Source organism: Lupinus angustifolius, unplaced genomic scaffold, assembly GCF_001865875.1.
Source record: "Lupinus angustifolius cultivar Tanjil unplaced genomic scaffold, LupAngTanjil_v1.0 Scaffold_1_420, whole genome shotgun sequence".
Lineage (NCBI taxonomy): Eukaryota > Viridiplantae > Streptophyta > Magnoliopsida > Fabales > Fabaceae > Lupinus > Lupinus angustifolius.
The window spans coordinates 39,760-59,916 of record NW_017715745.1 but is presented as its reverse complement, the minus strand read 5'-3'; the positions used below and the strand labels follow the sequence as shown (position 1 = coordinate 59,916).

At 31.0% G+C, this 20,157-nt stretch overlaps 1 protein-coding gene across 2 annotated transcripts in view; it reads right to left on the bottom strand.

The window, feature by feature from the left end:
• Positions 1 to 2,001: 2,001 nt before the first annotated feature.
• The window catches only part of LOC109336919 (stem 28 kDa glycoprotein-like), a 19,684-nt gene continuing 1,528 nt past the window's right edge, over positions 2,002 to 20,157 (bottom strand). Inside the window, exons 3-5 of one of the 2 annotated variants that reach the window (XM_019573754.1) lie at positions 18,912 to 19,132; positions 8,513 to 8,516; positions 2,002 to 2,012 (exon numbers count right to left, since the gene is read on the bottom strand). In XM_019573754.1, coding sequence (XP_019429299.1) covers positions 18,952 to 19,132 — 181 coding nt within the window. In that variant the 3' untranslated portion in view covers positions 2,002 to 2,012; positions 8,513 to 8,516; positions 18,912 to 18,951. Of the gene's footprint in view, positions 2,013 to 8,512; positions 8,517 to 18,824; positions 19,133 to 20,157 lie in introns of those variants that run through there. The other variant, XM_019573753.1, reaches the window with a different exon arrangement.

Here is a 20,157-nt window from a genome sequence, read left to right as displayed (position 1 = left end):
CTAAAGTGGTCATCACTTGGGCTTTTGAGCTTCACTTCATGTTGGGCTTTGGCTATGCTAGAGTCTTAGGTGTTATCAATTTTAACAGCCCCCCTCAAGCTTGTCATATGAATATCAATGGTGTCAAGCTTGAATATAATGTTTCGAAAAGGGAGAGGAGAAAGAGATTTCATGAGAATATTAGCAAGTTGATCTGTAGAGGAGATAGGTAGAAGATGAATAGTCTTATCTTGAACTCGTTCATGAACAACATGGCAATCGATTTCGATGTGCTTGGTTCACTCATGAAAAACTGGATTTGTTGTAATTTAGAGTGCTGAATTGTTATCACATAATATACTTATTGGATTTGGATGAGGAATTCCAAGATCTCTTAACAAATAGGTTAACCATTGTGCCTCACAAGTTGCCATGGTAAGTGCCCTGTATTCGGCCTCAAAAGAAGATATGGAAATAGTGCTTTGTCTTTTACTTTTCCATGAAACCAAAGTTGTCCCTAGAAAGAAGCACCATCCAGTTACAGATTTTTGAGTATCTAAACATGTTGCCCAATCCGAGTAACCCTTTATGACAGTGCTGTTGTTGCTTGGAAAGAACAGTCCTTGCCCTGGTTAGTTCTTGAGGTACCTCATGATTCTTATTGTTGCTTTGTGATGAAGGTCACTAGGATTAGCAAGGTATTGACTCAAGAATCCAACTGCAAAAGAGATATATGGCCTGGTGTGTGTCAATTATAACAATATTCTTATTAATCTTCTATAGGATGTGATATCTACAAGAGGAGTTCCTGACTTGGAGTGAAGTTTCATGTTGTATTCCATTGGGGTTGATGTTGGTTTGGCTCCCAAGAGCCCTATTTCCTCTAGAAGATCGAGTGCGTATTTCCTTTGATATAGAGATATGCCCTTAGTGGTCCTAACAACCTCCATTCCCAGGAAGAATTTGAGTTCACCAATGTCCTTAATACTGAATTTGTAGTTAAGTATAGTCTTGGTGTGAGATATTTGTTGCAGATCATTTCCTGCCAAAATCAGATCATTCACATAGACTAAAATGGATGTGAAGCCTGTGTTAGTGTTCTTAATAAACAATGAATAGTCAGAGGAAGATTTAACATAACCTATTTGAACAAATGTGCATGTTAGCTTCTCATGTCACTGCTTGCCTGCTTTAGGCCATAGATGGATTTTTCCAAATTGCATACAAGGTTGGAATCATTGTTGTAGAGACCTTGAGGGATTTTCAAGTACATTTCTTCTTTGAGATCAGCCTGAAGGAATGTTGTATTTATGTCAAGCTGATGTAGGTGCCAATTGTACGTAGTAACAAGACATAGAAGCACTCTTATAGTTGTCATTTTTACTACATGACTAAAGGTGTCCATATAGTCAACCCCTTAAGTTTGATTGAATCCTTTGGTAACTAATCTAGCTTTGTATCTCTCTATTGATCCACAAGGGTTGTGTTTAATTTTAACAACCCATTTACACCTTATAGTCTTCTTATCATTAGGAAGACTGGTCAGGGTCCAAGTATTGTTGCTAGCTAAGGCTTTTAATTCAGCTTGAATAGCTTTATGCCAACACTTATGTTTGATAGCTTCTGCATAGTGGGTAGTTGTTTGATCAATGGATATAACTAGAGAGAAATGCTTATGTTTTTGGGACAGAATGTTGTAGGAAAGGGATTTGGAGATGGGGTAATTTGTGTGAGGAGTGTGTATGTCAAGACCACGAATCATGTGCAGTGATAGAAGTCATGCATAAGAAACTCTTTGCCATTGTCACTTCTAATGGCTTTAATTCTCAAATTAAATTGAGTGTCAATACAAGAAACAAAACCTCTAATAAGCTGATTTGTGTTAGATTTTTTTTCATAAAGAAAGTCCAAGTGAATTTACTTTTGTCATCAACAATTGTAAGAAAATATCTATGCCCAAAGTGAAAAGAGTGGATAAAAGACCCCATATATCTATATGAATCAATTCAAAAACATTAGTAAATTTGGTAGTACTGATAGAATATGGTAGCATCTTTTGCTTAGCCAAATAACAAATTTCACAGGGATTAGCATTTTTATTGCATTTCACAAAGGGAAACATAGTTTGCATAGTGTTCATTTTGTTATGAGACAAATGGCCTAGCCTAGTGCCAAAGATTACAATCATTGTAGCTAATATGAGCATTAACATGGTGAGGTTTGGCATAATTCTTGGTTGATTCAGTTAACACATACAATCCTCCTTCTAGCTTAGTTGCACCAATCATCTTCAAGGAGTGAATGTCCTGAAATTGGCAATGATTGGTGGTAAAAATTAGGTTGCGTCCTAGATAGGTGGTAAGTTTAGATAATCAAATCAAATTAAAAGTGAAAACAGGAACATACAACATATTGGTAAGGTGAAGATCATTTGAGAAAACAACAGTTCCTGAGTAATAAGCAATAACTTGATTGCCATTTGGTAAGGTGATCAGAAGAGGCTTAATCCTCTTAAAATTTTGATACAAAGACAGTGAGCAACAAACATGGCATGTTGCTCCTGTATCAAGGACCCATATAGCAGATTTTGATATGTATGAAGAGGTATTGGATGAGTTACTTGAAGTCTTATGTTGTTCTGTGGCAGTGATGGAATTGGATGTCACTTGATTTGTGCTATGTTTTGATTGACTCATTGATTCATGTATCAAACTTTTCAATGCACTGTGTTGAGCTGGTGTGAATGCCAAGATAGGATCAGAGTGATCTTCTTTGAAAGTTAAGTCCACAATATCTTGTTGTTCTTCTAAAGTATTTGATCTTGCTAGTCCTATATAGTTGTTGATGTTTCTTGTTCCTATTTGATAGCTTGGGGGGAAACCTTGTTTTTTGTAGCATGTGTCAATAGTATGACCAGTTCTTCTGCAAAAGGTGCAAGTCTTATGTCCTCTGCCTCTTCTAGAAGTTCCATTTCATCCTTGTGTACCACGCCTGCTTCCAATTATACCTCTGTATCCTCTTCCTCTTCCTCTTTTTCTTGTTTCATTATTGTTGCTGAAACTTGCAGAAAATTTCAAAACTTCAAGCTGCATCTATCTTTCTTGTTAAACTAAGGTTGAGAATACTTTGTTGATTGGAGGCAATGGATCATGGAGCATGATCTGTGATCTGACAGAGGTGAATTTTTCATTCAAACCCCTCAAGAAGCAAATCACATAATCATTCTCTGTGTAATTTGAATGGTAGGAATGGTGCAATTGCACTTGTTTTCACAGAAGCAAGGTGGAATTGGTCTATAATTGTCAAGTTGTTGCCATAGACCTTTCATCTGAGTGTAGAAGGCTTTAATGGACAAGTTTCCTTGCTTAATTGAATGAATTTCTCCAATAAGTTCTGAAATTCTGAATACATCACCCTGATGGTATCTTTGATGAAGGTCTGCCCATATTTTTAGTGTTGTTTCGAGTCATACCACACTCTGCACGATCGAGGGCTCAATTGAGTGATTAAGCCAAGACACCACAAGGTTGTTACACCTTTTCCAAGCTGCAAACATATGATCATGTGGTGGTGGCTTGGTTAGTGTTCCATCAACAAATTCCAGTTTGTTTTTGGTTTCCAATGCCATTGTCATTGCTCTTGACCAAGAATGGTAATTCTCCCCATTCAGGATAGATGAAACTAATGAGGATCCTGTGTTTTCATTCGGATGCATGTAGTATGGACTGGTTGGATCAAGAATAGGATTTGTTTGATGATTGGCCATTTGATGTTCGCAGAAAATAAAAAGGAGAAAAAGCAAATTGGCAGGTTAGAAGAAGATGAAAGGAAGGCTTCTAGACAAGAATGGCGCAGAAAAATCACCCTCACAAGGGTGCTCTGATACCATATGAAAGTTTATAAGCCATGAACAAAGGAAGAGATGAGAAGAAGGTAAAGATGAAGATCACAAAGTTAACAATGAATAACCTCACTTTGATCAAATGAATGGATCCTTTTTACATGGAGAGAAAACTATTGAACAACTTAATACTATTCCTAGAACCAAGAGCTAACTTATATTGCTTAACTTAATTTACATATATTCAACAACACAAAATTGAGAGAGCACTGTTGATTATGACATAGTAACAACACTTTCTTAAATGAGCGTTGTTGATATAATACGACATTTAAGTGTCAAAAGTTGCTTAAAGGAGCGTTGTTGAAGATGTCATATCAACAACACTCTCTTGAGTGAGCGATGTTGAATATGACATATCAACAACGCTTTCTAAAATGTGTGTTGTTGATTGAAAACGACGTTTACATATCAGAAAAATTAATAGTGGAATACTTGACCTAGACGATATTGTCTCATTTATGCCTCTTCGTTTGCCAAAGTTCTTTTGCTATCATTACACAAATACATGTCTATACATATTCTTTGTTTGGTTGCTACGTGATGTGTATTGCACATCTGTCAAGGACGGCGATATCAATTCTCTTTCCATTTGAATCTATATATAATTTGTGGTTCTACCAAGTCGTGTAAGATATTTATTGTTTCCTTCTCAACCGATCACAGTAATGGGTTCAACTACTTCTCTATGCCTATTATATTCAGTGATTTGTATTTGTATTTGTCTAATATGTCTTCATTGTCTCCTTTTATAATTAGTCATGGCACACAAAGTGAATTTCATCAAATATGTAAGTGCCTCTAAGGATACTATGAACACCCATTTTTGGCCGACCCAGAAAAGGCACAAAACCTTTTTAAATAAAAATAACAGAATTGAAAAAAAAATGGTTTTATGAAAATAATAAAATTAAACCAGTTGTTAAGGTTCCTAAATCTAAGTGATCATATTAACTAAAATAACAAAGCTAAAAATATAAAAGTCAAACCAATTATAATAAGGTTCCTAAATCTAAGTGATTAGGTTAACCAAAAATTCAAATTCAAAGTAATTGAATTCTCAAAAAATGATTTTTCAAAGTTATTCTAAAATAATAATAATAAATAAATAAAAATAAAAGATGAATGAATTAAAGATTTGGTTGTATTATCATATAAATTAAAGATTTGATAATATGTAATTTGAATCTTATCATATCAATTTGATTAAGTTGTGTGAATCCCCTTGATAATAAGTAAATATTTAAGGATTCAAAAATCAAATACGAGATTGTATTATAAAAAACACAAATCATATCAAATTGATTGCATCTCAATATGAGTAAGGTAAGAATCACAATTGTATTAGAAAAATAATATTGAGATTGGATATTAAATATCTTTTGTGATTGGTTATAAAATTTAAAAAGATTACTTCCACCTATCATTGAATAATGCAATAATATTAAGATAGTTTAGAATCAATTAAATATCTTATCTAGGGAAAAGGATTTCGAACAACTTTATTTTTTGGTCAAATAATTATTTTTAATCGAACAACTTTATTTTTTGGTCAAATAATTATTTTTACTCATTAGGAGTATTATAATGATTTTTAGACTCTTTATAAAAAAATTTACTAATCATGAAATATACTTTTTGATGGCCTCAAACTCAACAATATTTAATCCAATTTTTTTATTTTTTAAAAATAAATAAAAATTCGAATTTATTTAATAAAGATCAGGATTTGAATTTATAAATTACAATTTTTACATGTGTTGAAATTCATGGAAAAAAAATGAAAGTCATGAAAAAAAAATGAAATTCATACATACTATCTATTTCCTAAAATAACAAGCTTGGGTAAATAAAGGATGATTTTGTGCATTAATATATTAGAAATCCTCTCACATTTTAGACTTTAATCCTAGCCAAAGTTTTGGTAAATTTGATTTACCAATGATTTAAAAAAGATTTGTTGTTAACATTATAAATAGTGCGCCCTCCCTAGTGAAAAGAGGACACTAGAAACACTGAAAAGTCTGGAAAATACTCTGGCCAAAAAGCATTCTGCCACAATGAGAGAAAGAGTAAAAAATTCATATCCAAAATATCTAGTGCATTCGTGCGCATAGTTGCATCTTGCACTCGCCTCACTTTCAAATCTCAGCCCTGATCTGCTTACCATGCCCCTCCTCACGTTGACCAAAATTCCATCCAATCAAAAGGAAAAACGTGGCCCATTTTATTGTAACCGGCCCCAGCTGATTATTTTACATGTAAGGACACGGGATTGCATGCAACCAAGATCACGCTTCGACAGCGTGCACCCCCACAGTCAACCAACCAAGTGGTGCCACGTGTCCCGACGCGCGATGTGTTTCACCTCCGTCAATCGCCCACTACCACGTGTTCTTTAATTCTCATGCTAGTTACACGCTGATTTAAGTTCCGACATTGCAAATTTCATATTTATTTAGTGCAACCAGATATTCGTTCTTTATATTTCTTTCATTCTTTTGTTAGTTCACCAATATAATGTACCTTAATGATTCAAAGGTTAATTTGTTTTTCTGTAAGTAATTCTTAAATTACTATAATTTTAACAATAATGACAAATAATAGTATCTTTTGAGATAAAAAATAAACACAAAAGCAACAAGAAAATCCCTTATAAATAGCAACTAACCAATCCATTTTTTATGACTTTTGACGGTTAATTAAATCTCTTTACATAATTATGATTAATCAGATTTTTATAACAAAAATAATTATTAATAAAATTATTAAAAATATTCATTAGAACGAAATAATTTTAGGAATTAATGAAAGATAGAGAGACGCTCGCTTTGTAGGCTTCTTTCTTCTTAACTCGTCTTCGAAAGATCGCGCTACGCCGCTTCCTTTCACTTGATTAATTCCCAAAATCAATAAAAATATCATTTTCAATTAAATTAACAATCGATTAAAACACTTTTCGTGAAGACACAAAAAATAAGTATTTTCATTAATAAAATTTGTCAACCATATAAAGGATGGATGGACGGTCTAGGCCTCTTTTCTCTCAACTCACCATTCGGACAGTCACACTACGCCGTTTATGTCCTTAATTAAAATGCCCAACCAAAAAACGTTTTTTACTATAGAACTACGTATGTCTTGATTCGCTATCTAAATTGGGATATGTATGACCAAAGTTCATATTGTCAGGCACAATAAAAATAAATAAAATTTCCCTTTCATATAATTAATTAAATAACCAAATAAATTTAAAATATAATAAAGTCATATAATTTAAATGAAGGGTACCACCTAAGGCGGATGAATAGAGTGTTAATACTTTCCCTATATTGTAACCAACTCCTGAACTTAGATATCAAAAATCCAAAGCCCAATGTAATTGGGCTTAAAATAGTTTTCTACATTTTTTACCATAAAATGTAGTGGCGACTCTAATAAAGTCGTGTCGTCGAAAATCGGGGCGCGATAGATACTTAGAAGCTGAAAATAAGAATTACAAGTCTTTGGCAAGTTGAAATATATGTAGCTCCTTCACTTGTGATGACTTCCATTAATTGGAAGGTGCTTTAATTTTTAGGGTTCCTTTTTAATTCCTTATTTATACCTTTTTTGGATCATAATATGTTTATGTAACAAGGGGATATAATTGAGGTTGTTGTAAAGGATTTTCATATTTCACAATGGGAATCTCAACTTAAAGATGGTTTTAGTTATATTGCTGAAAACTTTGATGTTGTTCTCAATGATGCACAATATTGATGCTGTAACCATCCTTACAAACTAATATTTCAAGAAGGAAAAATATTGATACATAAAGAGCTTTGTAGTATTCCAAACCATATTTATCATTTTACTGCATTTGAAGATATCTTGACCGAATTTGTGCTTAAAATCTTTGTCATAGGTAATTTTTATATACATTCATTCAATTTATAATCAGATATCTGCATATAATATAATTTATTTGTTTTCTTAGAAGTCATTGGCGAGTTTGTTGTTAATGAGATGGCCCAGACAGACTCTACCTGTAAGAAGGTGGTTTTAACCAATAGGGACTTAAGGTTATCTTTTGCATAACCAAATCTTACCATTCAAAATTTGTGGCATGCTCTGGTTTTTAAAAAAATGTTGTAGGGGTAACAACTTAAAGTGCACTCTTAGGGAATAATTTGCAACATGATTTATGATGTCATAGAAAATCACAAAGTTGGTCGTATTGTTGTGGTTTTGACCCTAGCAAAGACAAGGGAAGTAGAAGGTATGTCTCTAAATATTTTTTCTTCAATTTTTTTAATGAATAAGTTTTTTTAACACAAATTATTTATCTAACCCACAAATTGTGGCAGAAGGTTATCCTATGTCCATATGGAATACATTGTATGATTCTAAACTTTATATCAATGATTCAATTTACCAGAGATTGAACTATTTTTGTAGAGGTCATTCATTTTTTTTGTTTCATTATTCATCTTGTATTATTTTTTAATGCTTTTCCATTTTCCTAATTAATAGTAACAAGTTGTTTTCCATTTACATCTTGGACATCACCAAATGTTATGAATCTTACAGTGAATGTGTTATTTCGTCTTCTTCATGTACTCAGGTAAAATACCTATTAACATGTTTTACTCTTCTTCATGTTCTCTGCACACATTAAAAGAAGATTATGTTAATTGCTACGTTTGTTTAGGGCAGTAAACCAATTGAGAAAGAGAAGCCCATATGTGATATTCCTAAAACAGAATGTGTATATCACTTTTGTCATACTACATGCAATCTACAATCTCTATGTTCAATTTTTTACTAGATTTGAATGTTTAATCTTTATATCTTCAATATTCAATCTATTTTTTCTATTCTTGTTTTTTGCAGCAATTCTTAACGGCTATAGGGGCCGATGACCCTGACTATGTAGAATATCTTAATTCTATTATGCACATAGAGGATTTCTTCGTCTGAGGGGCACTTTGAAGAATGAACAATTGTTGATGTTAATTTCTTTTTTGTTGTTTGTCTTTTGGATGGTTGTGCAAACTTCATGAACATTATTAATTTTCAGCTTTATTTTGAGTCCTGAGCATTGTATTTTGGCAACATATATAACTGTTCAATTTGTGTAATCTTCAAATTTTTGCTTTTGTTATACAATATTGCTCATCAAATATTCCTCGTGTTATATTAATATGTGTCTCTGCTGTTTAGAATATATATGTATTGTTGATAATTGTATATGTAGGTAATCAACATCGCATGCTCTATGGAGAGCGTTTTTGTATTAATCATATACAACAACATCCTTTTAGACGATATTTTTGTATATGATTAATATAATATATAACAGCGCTTGTTGGAGGAAGAACAACACCAGTATATGCGCTATTAAATCATGTCAATATTCTACTGTGCTCATAGATACAACGCTCAAAAGTGCTGTTATATATCTAACATGTGCATCATTGAACTCCAACTCTAACGTAGTGATTATTTATAAAAATAATTTAATTAGGTAAAATGATTTACATTAACTTATAAAGAAAAAAGTCTTCTGGAAATCGGGAGGACCTGTGGTAAATTTGTTTTTGTTGTTCATTTATTATTATTACTAGTTGGACACTTGAGCCAAATATATTTTTTAGTTTTGTTCACCTTCTTAATGGATCTTGAATTGTCTCCTAGTTTATTCACCCTAAGCTTATTTTAATTTTAACTCTACATCAACTAGAATAATAAAATCAAATAATCACCATAATCAACAACATATTAAATAAATTCATATGTGGAATGTAATAATTAATAAAAACAAAAGTGAACTTTTCTTGTCGAATGATGTTTTTTATAATAATTAAAACTATGATAATAAAAATTAATTGTGTATATAAAAATCAGGATCCCATTAACTATGGGTCCAGTGTGGTATACTTGCCTCACTCACATAGGATCGTTCGTCCATGTAGCCAATTCTTGTTGGCTTATTAGGGCTCTATAGTTATTCTCTCGCATTGTTAGATGAACGAGTTTGCATTAAGTATTTTACTTATCCATAATCTTTTTCTATTTTATTAATCTTTAATTTCCAATAAATAACTAGAGATTTGATCTCATAAAGATGGTGAATTTTTCGTTGGTAAATTCAATGACAATATCATAATATTAATCCAATTTTTGGTTGGAAGACATGACTCTACAACTTAGGATGAGATTTTAATCTTTTCAAGAAAATTTGGAATTGTCACTATGTTTTTTGTAGTTAAATCGTAGAAAACTTTCTTTATGAGCAAATCGGATAAAATGGCCTCTGAACTAATATTATAAGCTCGCGAGTAAATTATGGACTGAGAAAAGTATTAGCACCCCGTCCATCCATATTAAAAGTATATCATTGCTAATCACATAGACTTTATACTGAAAATTTTATTTAAATGAACAAAATATTTTATTTCTATGTCTCACAAAAGTTCATCTTACTCTTACGTGTTCATATATACAATAGAAAAGTCAAGATAACATGATTCTGAGTTTAAAATGGATTAATTGGTTTGATTTTTGATTGAATTAATAATATTTAATAATTTTAATTAGGTAGAACCAATCATAAAGATTTGACACTATATAACACATTATTACTTGGAGGAGGAGGATAGAGCAAAACTAATTAGACAAGAATGTCTAGTAAAACGGTTTTTTTTGTTAATATTAGATGAATAAAACAAGTAGCATTGGAATGAAAAGGATGAGAATTTGTCCATATCATAAAATATAATAAAGTATACCTTGAGTTATCAGTTAGTGTCAAAACACTTGCAAACGCGTTAGGAATAATCACTTGATAGGAATATTATATGTGCATATGCATTGATGACATGAAACATTGAGAAGGGTGTGAGTGTGACACAATTGTTGAGGTATCAAAAGCTTAAAAAAGGATTTATTTGACAAAATGGATGGACTTTTGAGAACAAAGAGGAGAAGAGATGGTGTTATTTTAGAGCAAGTATAACATTATCTATAAAACCTGATCCCATACTCCAAAAGGAAAGAGAACCATTTCACTCTCTCCTTTCTTTTGCACGTTATCACTATTTTTTTCGCCTCTTGTATCTGCCACTACCACTTCTAATCTTCTTTTCTTTAAACGGACAAGCCCCACTAGATCCTTAATTAAAATGTTATGAGTTTAATTCAATGGATTGACATTTGTTGGGAGGGACATCCACACATTGTGAAAGAGATTAGTTCGTTACCCATACGAAGAATGATACTTGGTAGTAAGAAAGAACCGCCTAATCCTTTTATATCCTTCTAATAACACTAAAAATATTTATAAGAGATGCAAAAAAGTGAGAAACCCAAGAGTTTTTATTTCTTTTGAATATTAATAATATATATTAATAACTTCAAAATAAAACCACTGATAACCCAAAAGTTTTTTTATACTCCATATTGAACCTATGATAAAAATCGACCAGTTAAAGAAGATGAAAATTGGTTTTGATACATCTCAAAAAAAAAGTTCTTTTCAATTTTTTAATATTATTTTGTTGTTTTGAATTTTTTTTAACATTTTTCAAATAGGTCGGACAAAATTGAATATTCATATATATAAATTATATTTGAATGATATCAACATCTGTTGGGAATGTTTTAAATATGTTATTGTATTAGTCCCACATTGTCTAATATTGGAATAGAGTAGAGTAATCAATGTTATATATTGGACTCAGGTCCCTTGTTATAATGTGCACCAGATATAAGCACCTAATAGAAACACTTCATGGGCAGGTGGGCCCATGGGTGTGTTAGGGTTTGTAATCCTTATTATCTAATAATATATTGGTAGCCGCTCAGCGCTCCTGGGGACATAGGCACAATTGGCTGAACCCCGTTAACAAATTCTCTTGTTTCTTCTATTCTATTTACTAGTATGTCCTTTACTTGATTGCTTGTGGCCAACGCTGTGTAACGATCACTTCCGCTGCACCAACAACATCATATAAACTTGTGTACATTGGCTTGTGATACATACATTAAACCTACATACGTATTCATGGATTCTACACAGTTCATTATAAGAAAATGTATGAATCACCAATCAATGCCTTTATTTAAGCATTTATTTAAAGATATTATTGATGCTTCATACCTTTTCTATACAGTTTTACAGAGTTCATCATTAATGCATTCTCTAAACTATTCTATAATAATTATAGTAATTATAGTTCAATTTTGTATTAAAATTTTCTAGATGAATTTTCATCAACCGTCCAAGTAATAGTGCTAGAGTGTTCTAAATTAATCTTTAAAAATTGTTGATCAAAAGATATGAGGATGAATATTTATCCTACTATTATAAATAAGTAGATGAAATATTGACCATTCTAATAGTATTTAAGTGACTAGTAGTATGTAAGTTCTATTGGGATCCTTACTCTGAAAGTCTTTATGACAAAGTAGTGAATAGCATAGGTGATAAGATTATACATAATTCATCCAAATTAGAGAAATTTAAATCGATCCAAAATCTATATGTTACATCTAATAAAATTAAATGAATATAATTTAATAGATAATTTTAATAATAGATGAATTTGAATTCATCAATTATATCTAATAGATATCCATTTGGAAGCATATCAATGAATATATTCATTTGGGTGAATATATAATCCTATCCAAAAAATAAACATTCATAAATAGAGATGGCAAAGGGCACAAGTGTGCACGAGTAGTAGCTACCCGCTAGCTGTTTTGAAATATGAGATCATTACACATACCCGTCCGTACCATACGGATACCCGTATGTGGGTTTTTTCACGAGTATTTTTTGGTACACACAGGTACAACAGATATCTGTGAGTTTCCTACATTATTAATGAATTTCTAACTTCTTACTTCTATTATATTTCGCATGAGATGAAAACTTAATTATTTGTATGCCGTTTGATTGAACATTTAACAAAAATGTGAAATATATGAGAGATTTCTATTTGTGTGATTTGTTGTTCTCATTTCCTTAACCCAAAAATTATATTTTTCTTTACAAGATATGTGTGTTTCTACACATGTAATGATATTTGTAGGGTGTTTCACCTTCAAATTCAATTAAAGATGTGAACAAAGTAAAATAAAAAAGATATAAATTATAGTATAATGAAGGTTAGATCACTACAGGGAAAGATCTTACTAGCCACGGTTAATGGGCCACACTAACTTATTGGTGAAACTCATCCACTTGCTACTCTAACATATACGGTCCAATAGAGCTCTCTCTCCTTCTCCATTCCTTTTTTTTTACTTTTCTTTCTAAGAAAAAATTGCACAAATAGCCATTTTGCATATTTTGGGTATAAATCCTTCAATAACTCCATTTACTTCAATAACTTCAAGTACTTATAGCCTTCAATTGCCTCTTCTATTGGATCTTCACCATTCCCAGGGTTTCGTCATTCAAGCCAAAGCACGAAGCTCGTAACCATGGTGGCGAGATTCCTCATGAAACCTTCATCGTCGTACCACTTGATAGTTGGATTTTGCTCTTAGTTACTCTGATCTTTCACCTCGCATCACATTATGATGTCGTTTTGTCCCTCGTCGCGTCGTTTTTAACTTGGTGCTTTTGTTCTTTGTGTTGTTCTTGTTTCAGGTTTATTCTTCAATGTGTAGCATGTCGCGGTGGGTGATGAAGAATGAGAATGAGGTGCGGAGTATTCCCATGGTGAATGGGGAAGTGGCGTTGCTTTTGGTGGTTGTGGCGTTGGAGGTGAGGGTAGTATATTTCATTCGTTCAGGTGCCGCCGTTGTTGAATCATATTTAGGAATGAGGCTGAATGGTTAAGATAACCATCATCAAATTGGAACCACATCATTTTCTACCACTGATGCCTCAAGGGTATGTATCTGTAAATGCATTCCACAATTTAAAACCATTTTAATTCAGTGATGTTCAAAGTATATGATGATATATATAAATTATGGAGTGTTATGTTTGTTTTTAGCTTTCACTCTCACAATAACATAACATCAATCACAATTACTCTATACTGTGAACATCGCTTGATGATGGATTAGTTATAATTTGCAACTTTGGATAGCTCTATGTATATAGGAAGATGGACATTGTTTCAACATGATTTTTCTACCTGGTTTTTGTAGCATATTTATGATTGAGTTATTTGAATAATTATGTTTTAGTTTCCTTAGATGAGTTGGTTATATGCATGATTGATCCATGTAGCCTACCATACCTAATGGAAAAATGCTTTAATTTGCTGTTGTTATAAGTCGCCTCAAACTTTTTAATGTATTTTATGATAGTTGATTCACTATAACTAATGTTTGAACATTGATCAGTTGTTATTTCCAACTTTGGATAACTCTTTCGTGATTAGGAGACAAAGGAAATATGTTCAAGATGATTTCCATTCCTAGTTTTTGTAGCAGTAGTTATGGTCATACTATTTGATTAGTTATGTTCTAGATAGCGTTTGATGTATGAATGAAAAAATCGTTACAAAAAATGGAAGAAAATTATCCATTGCTTGCAGAATTGGGACATCAACAGAAAAGTTGATTTCTTCTACCCATAATTTTCCTTGGATTGGATGTCAAGTAGTTAAAACAAATATATTGCTCTGTTGAACAGTTGCAGAAAAAAAATGTTTCTGCATATGGGACCTTAGAAGAACAAAATTACTAAGACGAACAATGTCTCATAGTCACAACACAAATCACAATCCATATATTCAAAAACACGTTCACGTATGCTATTTCATCATACCTTTTTATTTAAAAAGTGGCATAATTGAATTGAATGACATTCTGCAGATACAAAAATGAAAGAAGTGAAAACATGCTAAAGACTTGTTACTTACACAAAGTCATCCATCAAAGCTAGGACAAGACACATCTTAAAATTATATTGCTTGGAGTTGTTGGTGAATATGAAACTATATTGCTTGAATCTGGTAAGGTAATATATAATGTGTCTATTACATGTGCACTTTTCTATAATAAAAGTTATATTTTATTCCTTAAGTAGTTAATAAGATCTTGTGTAATTTTTAATTTGCCTTTTTGGCATGTACTCAGCACCCATTGCTTATGCTGATAAAGATTATCACTTTACCAACACCTAGCTTATTGCTTTTATTGAATTTCTTATATCAAACTGATGAAGCATTATTGATAATAAGTTGGCATCACACCTTTACTATAGATAAGTTATCTGTAATTGACTGATACAACAACACATTAAAAACTTAGGATAAAATAATTATGAAATAAGTAAAAACTTGGCAATGTAATTGAAATGATATGTTTATCTAACTTTTATCATCAGTGTAACATGATTAGAAGGATATAGTTTGTCAAAGCAAGAATATGTCCATTGAGAAAGATGAAACCTTTGCTTTTGTTGTTGATGGATGTTTCTTCTTGGAATTGATGTTTATCAGCTACCTTTTGCCTTATGTGCTTACTCATACTCAAATTCAAGGTTCCTATGTTATCATCTTGGAGTATACCTTGTTTTCTTCTTCGTGGCCCTCATTGGCGTAGGTATATCTTTTATTTATTTTACATTCTTAGCAACTTCCTATTATTGGGCTATTGAATAGAAAGTTAGAAGGCAATAAAAAAATATTAGGTCTTTTTGTAGCATGCACAATTCCATTGATATTCTTGCTGGCCTTGCTCTAAGACTTGGGATCCTTGCATTTTGGCTTGCAGTTGATGAACACGTAGACAATTTCGTGATCACGGGACAAAGTGATATTCTTATGCCTAATTAACAAATCCATACAAAACTTATTGATTTAATAACTTCTGCAGTTTTGTTTGAACAATTTGCCTTCATTTCATTTTAGTATTTAATATGATCCTTAAAAGTATATATACATTATGTTACCATGAATTGAAAGTTTAGCATATACCATAAGTCTATTATAAATTAGCTAGTCCCCTTTTACAAATATCTTTGCCTTCTACTTATATTTATTGACTTGTTTGATAATTTTGGCTTTGGTACTGGTGGAGCATTGGAAATGGCTTTCCTCTTGGTGTTGTTGTAACTAATCCAGAGATTGCTGAAGTGTTGACTCGCAGAAACTACTTTAACACCTTTGGTAGAAATCCTGTTTGTACAGCTGCAGGATTGGCTGTTCCGAAAGTGATAGAGAAAGAGAAGCTTCAAGAAAACGCATTTGAAGTGTTTTGATGTGGTAATAATAAACAAAACATGCTTGCTGTATAGATAATTTGTGTGTGTGTTTTATCTGTTTGCTAAATGGTTTTGGAGAATAACATGATTGATGTGGTAATAATAAACAAAACATGCTTGCTGTACAGATAATTTATGTGTGTGTTTTATCCGTTTGCTAAAAGGTTTTGGAGAATAACATGATTGATGTGGTAATAATAAACAAAACATGCTTGCACACTACTAGGTCATGGGAATTTCTTGGACTTGAAAAGTATGGAAGAATTCCCACAAACTCTATTTGGAGAAATGCAAGTTTTTGTGAAAAAACAGTCATAGCTAATATTGATACAGACATATATGGTTTTTGTATAATCTCAATCTAATGATTTTCAATTACCAATTAACTGTATAAATGATGCATCTGCTTACTAAATTTTTAGTGCATACAATCTTTCATTTTAAAAATCACTCATTCATTATTGTATTTTTAATCTCATATATTTTACATTGGACCACAGATCTCAAAACTCCTTCAAGGTGATGCTGAAGTGATTAAGCGGGCAAGACTAGAAGTTCCATGTGATTAAGCGGGCAAGACTAGAAGTTCCATGTGATTATGCGTGAAATTTTTACTATAGAAATATTAATGTAATGCTCTTTTAAACTAAATTTGGAATGTTTCAACAATTGGTTTGAATGATACATATTATGTGAACTTATTAATGCTTATGTATTTGTGAATTATTTTAAGATGAAGGTGATGATAATTTGAGATATTGGGTCCAATTTGTTAGTATTAATGCTTATGGAATATAATGGTTATTAGAGAGGATTAGGAGAGGAATATTTGTGAAAATAACTGAATAAATAATTAGCGAGGGCTAAATTGTGGATAAAATAAAGGTATTAATTAGCCACGGGTATGGTTCACATTAGCCAGTGGTTAAAGAATTGTTACCACACTTCCTCCAACATAGCTATATCATAAAATGATTGTGGCTAAATTTTTGCAACGCCAGTAATTGTTAGGGTAGTGGAAACCGTGGCTGTTGTATTTTGCCACGGTTTTATGGTACAATAGCCACGGTTATAACTGTGGCTAACAGGATATTTTTTTGTAGTGGATTAGTGTACTTTTTATTTCAATTAAAGGTAATATAGTAATCACATAAATAACGGGTATCCTCTGGCACATGTACCACAATACTCATACCTACCCGTATGTACTACGAGTATTTTTAAAAACCCGTTTATAAAACCTGTTGTACCCATGCCTTTACGAATTTTACCTGAGCCTACATGTTTTTTTTCCATATCTATTCCCAAACTATGTTCATTGCTTTTCAATTTGATTTGCAATCTCAATTCTCATTTTATTATAAAGCCTCTCACTCTCACTTTCATTTTTTATTAAAAGGAGATCAATTATAGGATACAATGATGTGATTAATATTAAAAATTTATTCATAAATATATAACACATATAAATATCTATTAAAAAGTTTACACATAGAACCTTAAACGTCTCATATTTATAGAATATAGCAAAAAAAATTAAAAGTTCAAAAAAGAACTTTAAAAAAAGAATACGCTTTAAAAAATATTCACAAATGATTTAAAAAAAATACTTTATTAACAAATCAAATGGAAAGAATATTCATTCATCCAATTCATTAAAATGGACTCATTAATAAATTGGAATCCATATATTAAGTTTGAATATAGATGAATTAGATAATTTAAAATATGTTTCACATGAATTGATGAATATTTTTTCATTCATTTAAAATCCATCCATTTACCACCATAAGGAGCAATGTGTTCCATTAATTAAGTCAAGTCAATGATAATCCAAGCCAATACTCACCACCAAGAGTTATCCAATTATATTTGTAAGGGGAGCTAGACTAAATTGAACAACGATTTGTTGACCAATAGAGTTTCAATCTAGAAGCTAATAAATAGTTAAAAAAACAATATTAATGATACCGTTAAGTTAGGAAATGACAAATGTTGGAAATCCCTCTTTAATTGATGGGAGACATTGACTATTTAATCTTAATAGATAATCCATTAAAAATAATCAATAATGACATTTCGAAAATTTTAAAATGATTTATTAATTCTAGAAGACTATGAAATTCGACCTAGAAAAATGAATATAACATTTTAATCATGTCTTAGAAATATGTCAGACCTTAATTATTTATTATAATTCTATGAAGAAGTCGTTCTCCATTTCACTATATAAAAATAATTTGTGAGGAAGAAAAATATGGTGGATAAATGAAGTGTAAGTGAGATGAGCAACATAGATAAATCCTAGTTATAGACTAGAGAAAAATCATAGTTTAATACTAGAGAGAAAAATCATAGTCAAATCTTAGTAAAAATCATGAGAATTAATTGATAAAATGCCTTTGCTATTGATATCTAATTAAATATGAATTTTGTTTTGGTATAGAGAAATATTTTAATTGCCCCCTTAATAATTTTTATTTTTTCATATTTTGTTACTTTAGAAAATTAAGAAAAAATAATTTTTTTTCTAGTTTATCTTTTCATCTTATATTATCATACATTAATTAGTGTAACCATTTAGTTGAAAGTGAAACTAATATATTATTGAACAACCCAAAGGACATATCATTAATATTTTATTTAAAACTATATTAAGTTACATTATAATTAACATAGTTAATGATTATTATAACCTATGCAATTACCGACAATTAAAAGTGAGAATGATTATAAAAACATGACAAATTTTATTAGAACCACATAACAGAAAACAATGTTTTGTGATATATTATGTGACTTTGTTTCAAATACATGAATCTCTAAGTAATTCAAACTCACACAACTATAGAGCTTAAGCAATGTAATAGAGTGGATCAGGCAACTTGAAGGTCCTATTGCCTGTGTTGGTGCCCAATATATCACTCCATTGATCTCCTATGTTTCCAATGATTCTGTATCCTTCTTGTTCCAGCTTTTCTCTCTCTGCCGATTTATATGTAACTGCTGTTTTACCTTTATATTTTACTGTATCCCTATAAACAGAAGAATAATTTTCTTAGAATTTAGTACAGAAAAGTGCATTATTTGAACATGCCAAACTAGATTCACTACCTTGTTAAGAACATTGCATAAAAAGTGTCACCACGCGTGCATATTTGTTTCTTTTTATAGCAAATATAATAATAGAGTCATTGAATCAATGAAAGTTAACAATATTTAAACTTTAATCTAAAAGTCGATAAATATATGTTAACTCACTTTGTGAAAATGAAATTTAACCTTTTTTTATTTTTAAGGGTTCTGATTAAGAATTTAAAAGGTTAAGTCTAATTTGAAAAGTTAAATAGTCACATTTCAATATATCAAATATATCATTTTCACTATTTTTTTCATTCTCTAATGTAGTATATTAATTTAAGATTTGCCTTCTTTTTGACAGGATTTGGATTCTGGTGATTTAAAGACAATGACACAAAAAATAGATTATTACCGCTCTTTTGAGTAACTGTTGTTTCATCTATTAAAATGAAATATTATATCGCTATGTACATCAATATTTCTATCAAGTGTATAAAATATAGAATATATCTATGTACATAACTATAATCATTAAACTTAGGTTAAGTGCACTTGCTAATTGAACTTAGGTTAATCACGGTCACATTAAACTTTGGTTAAATGCTTTAGTTGAATTGAATATAATGTTAACAATGAATCAAATCAACTTAACATTCGTTCGAAACTCGATTTATTATTTAACTTAATAAAAAAGATAAATAAATCAAGCGAATTTTTTTTAATAAAGAAAAGTTGTATTAAAGGAGCACAATAGGTACCCACCTAATACAAAAAAGAACAATTCACAAGTTTGTCGAACTTATCGTTATACAAAAATTAGAATCCATACACCAATTTGCAAACGATAAATATTTATGAGGAACAAAGAAGATAAACCAAACGAATTGAATTTGAGTTATTAAATAAACATATTAAAGTTGAACAAAATATAGTTTAAATTATTAGATTGATGAGGTAGGATTATATATAATATATTAAT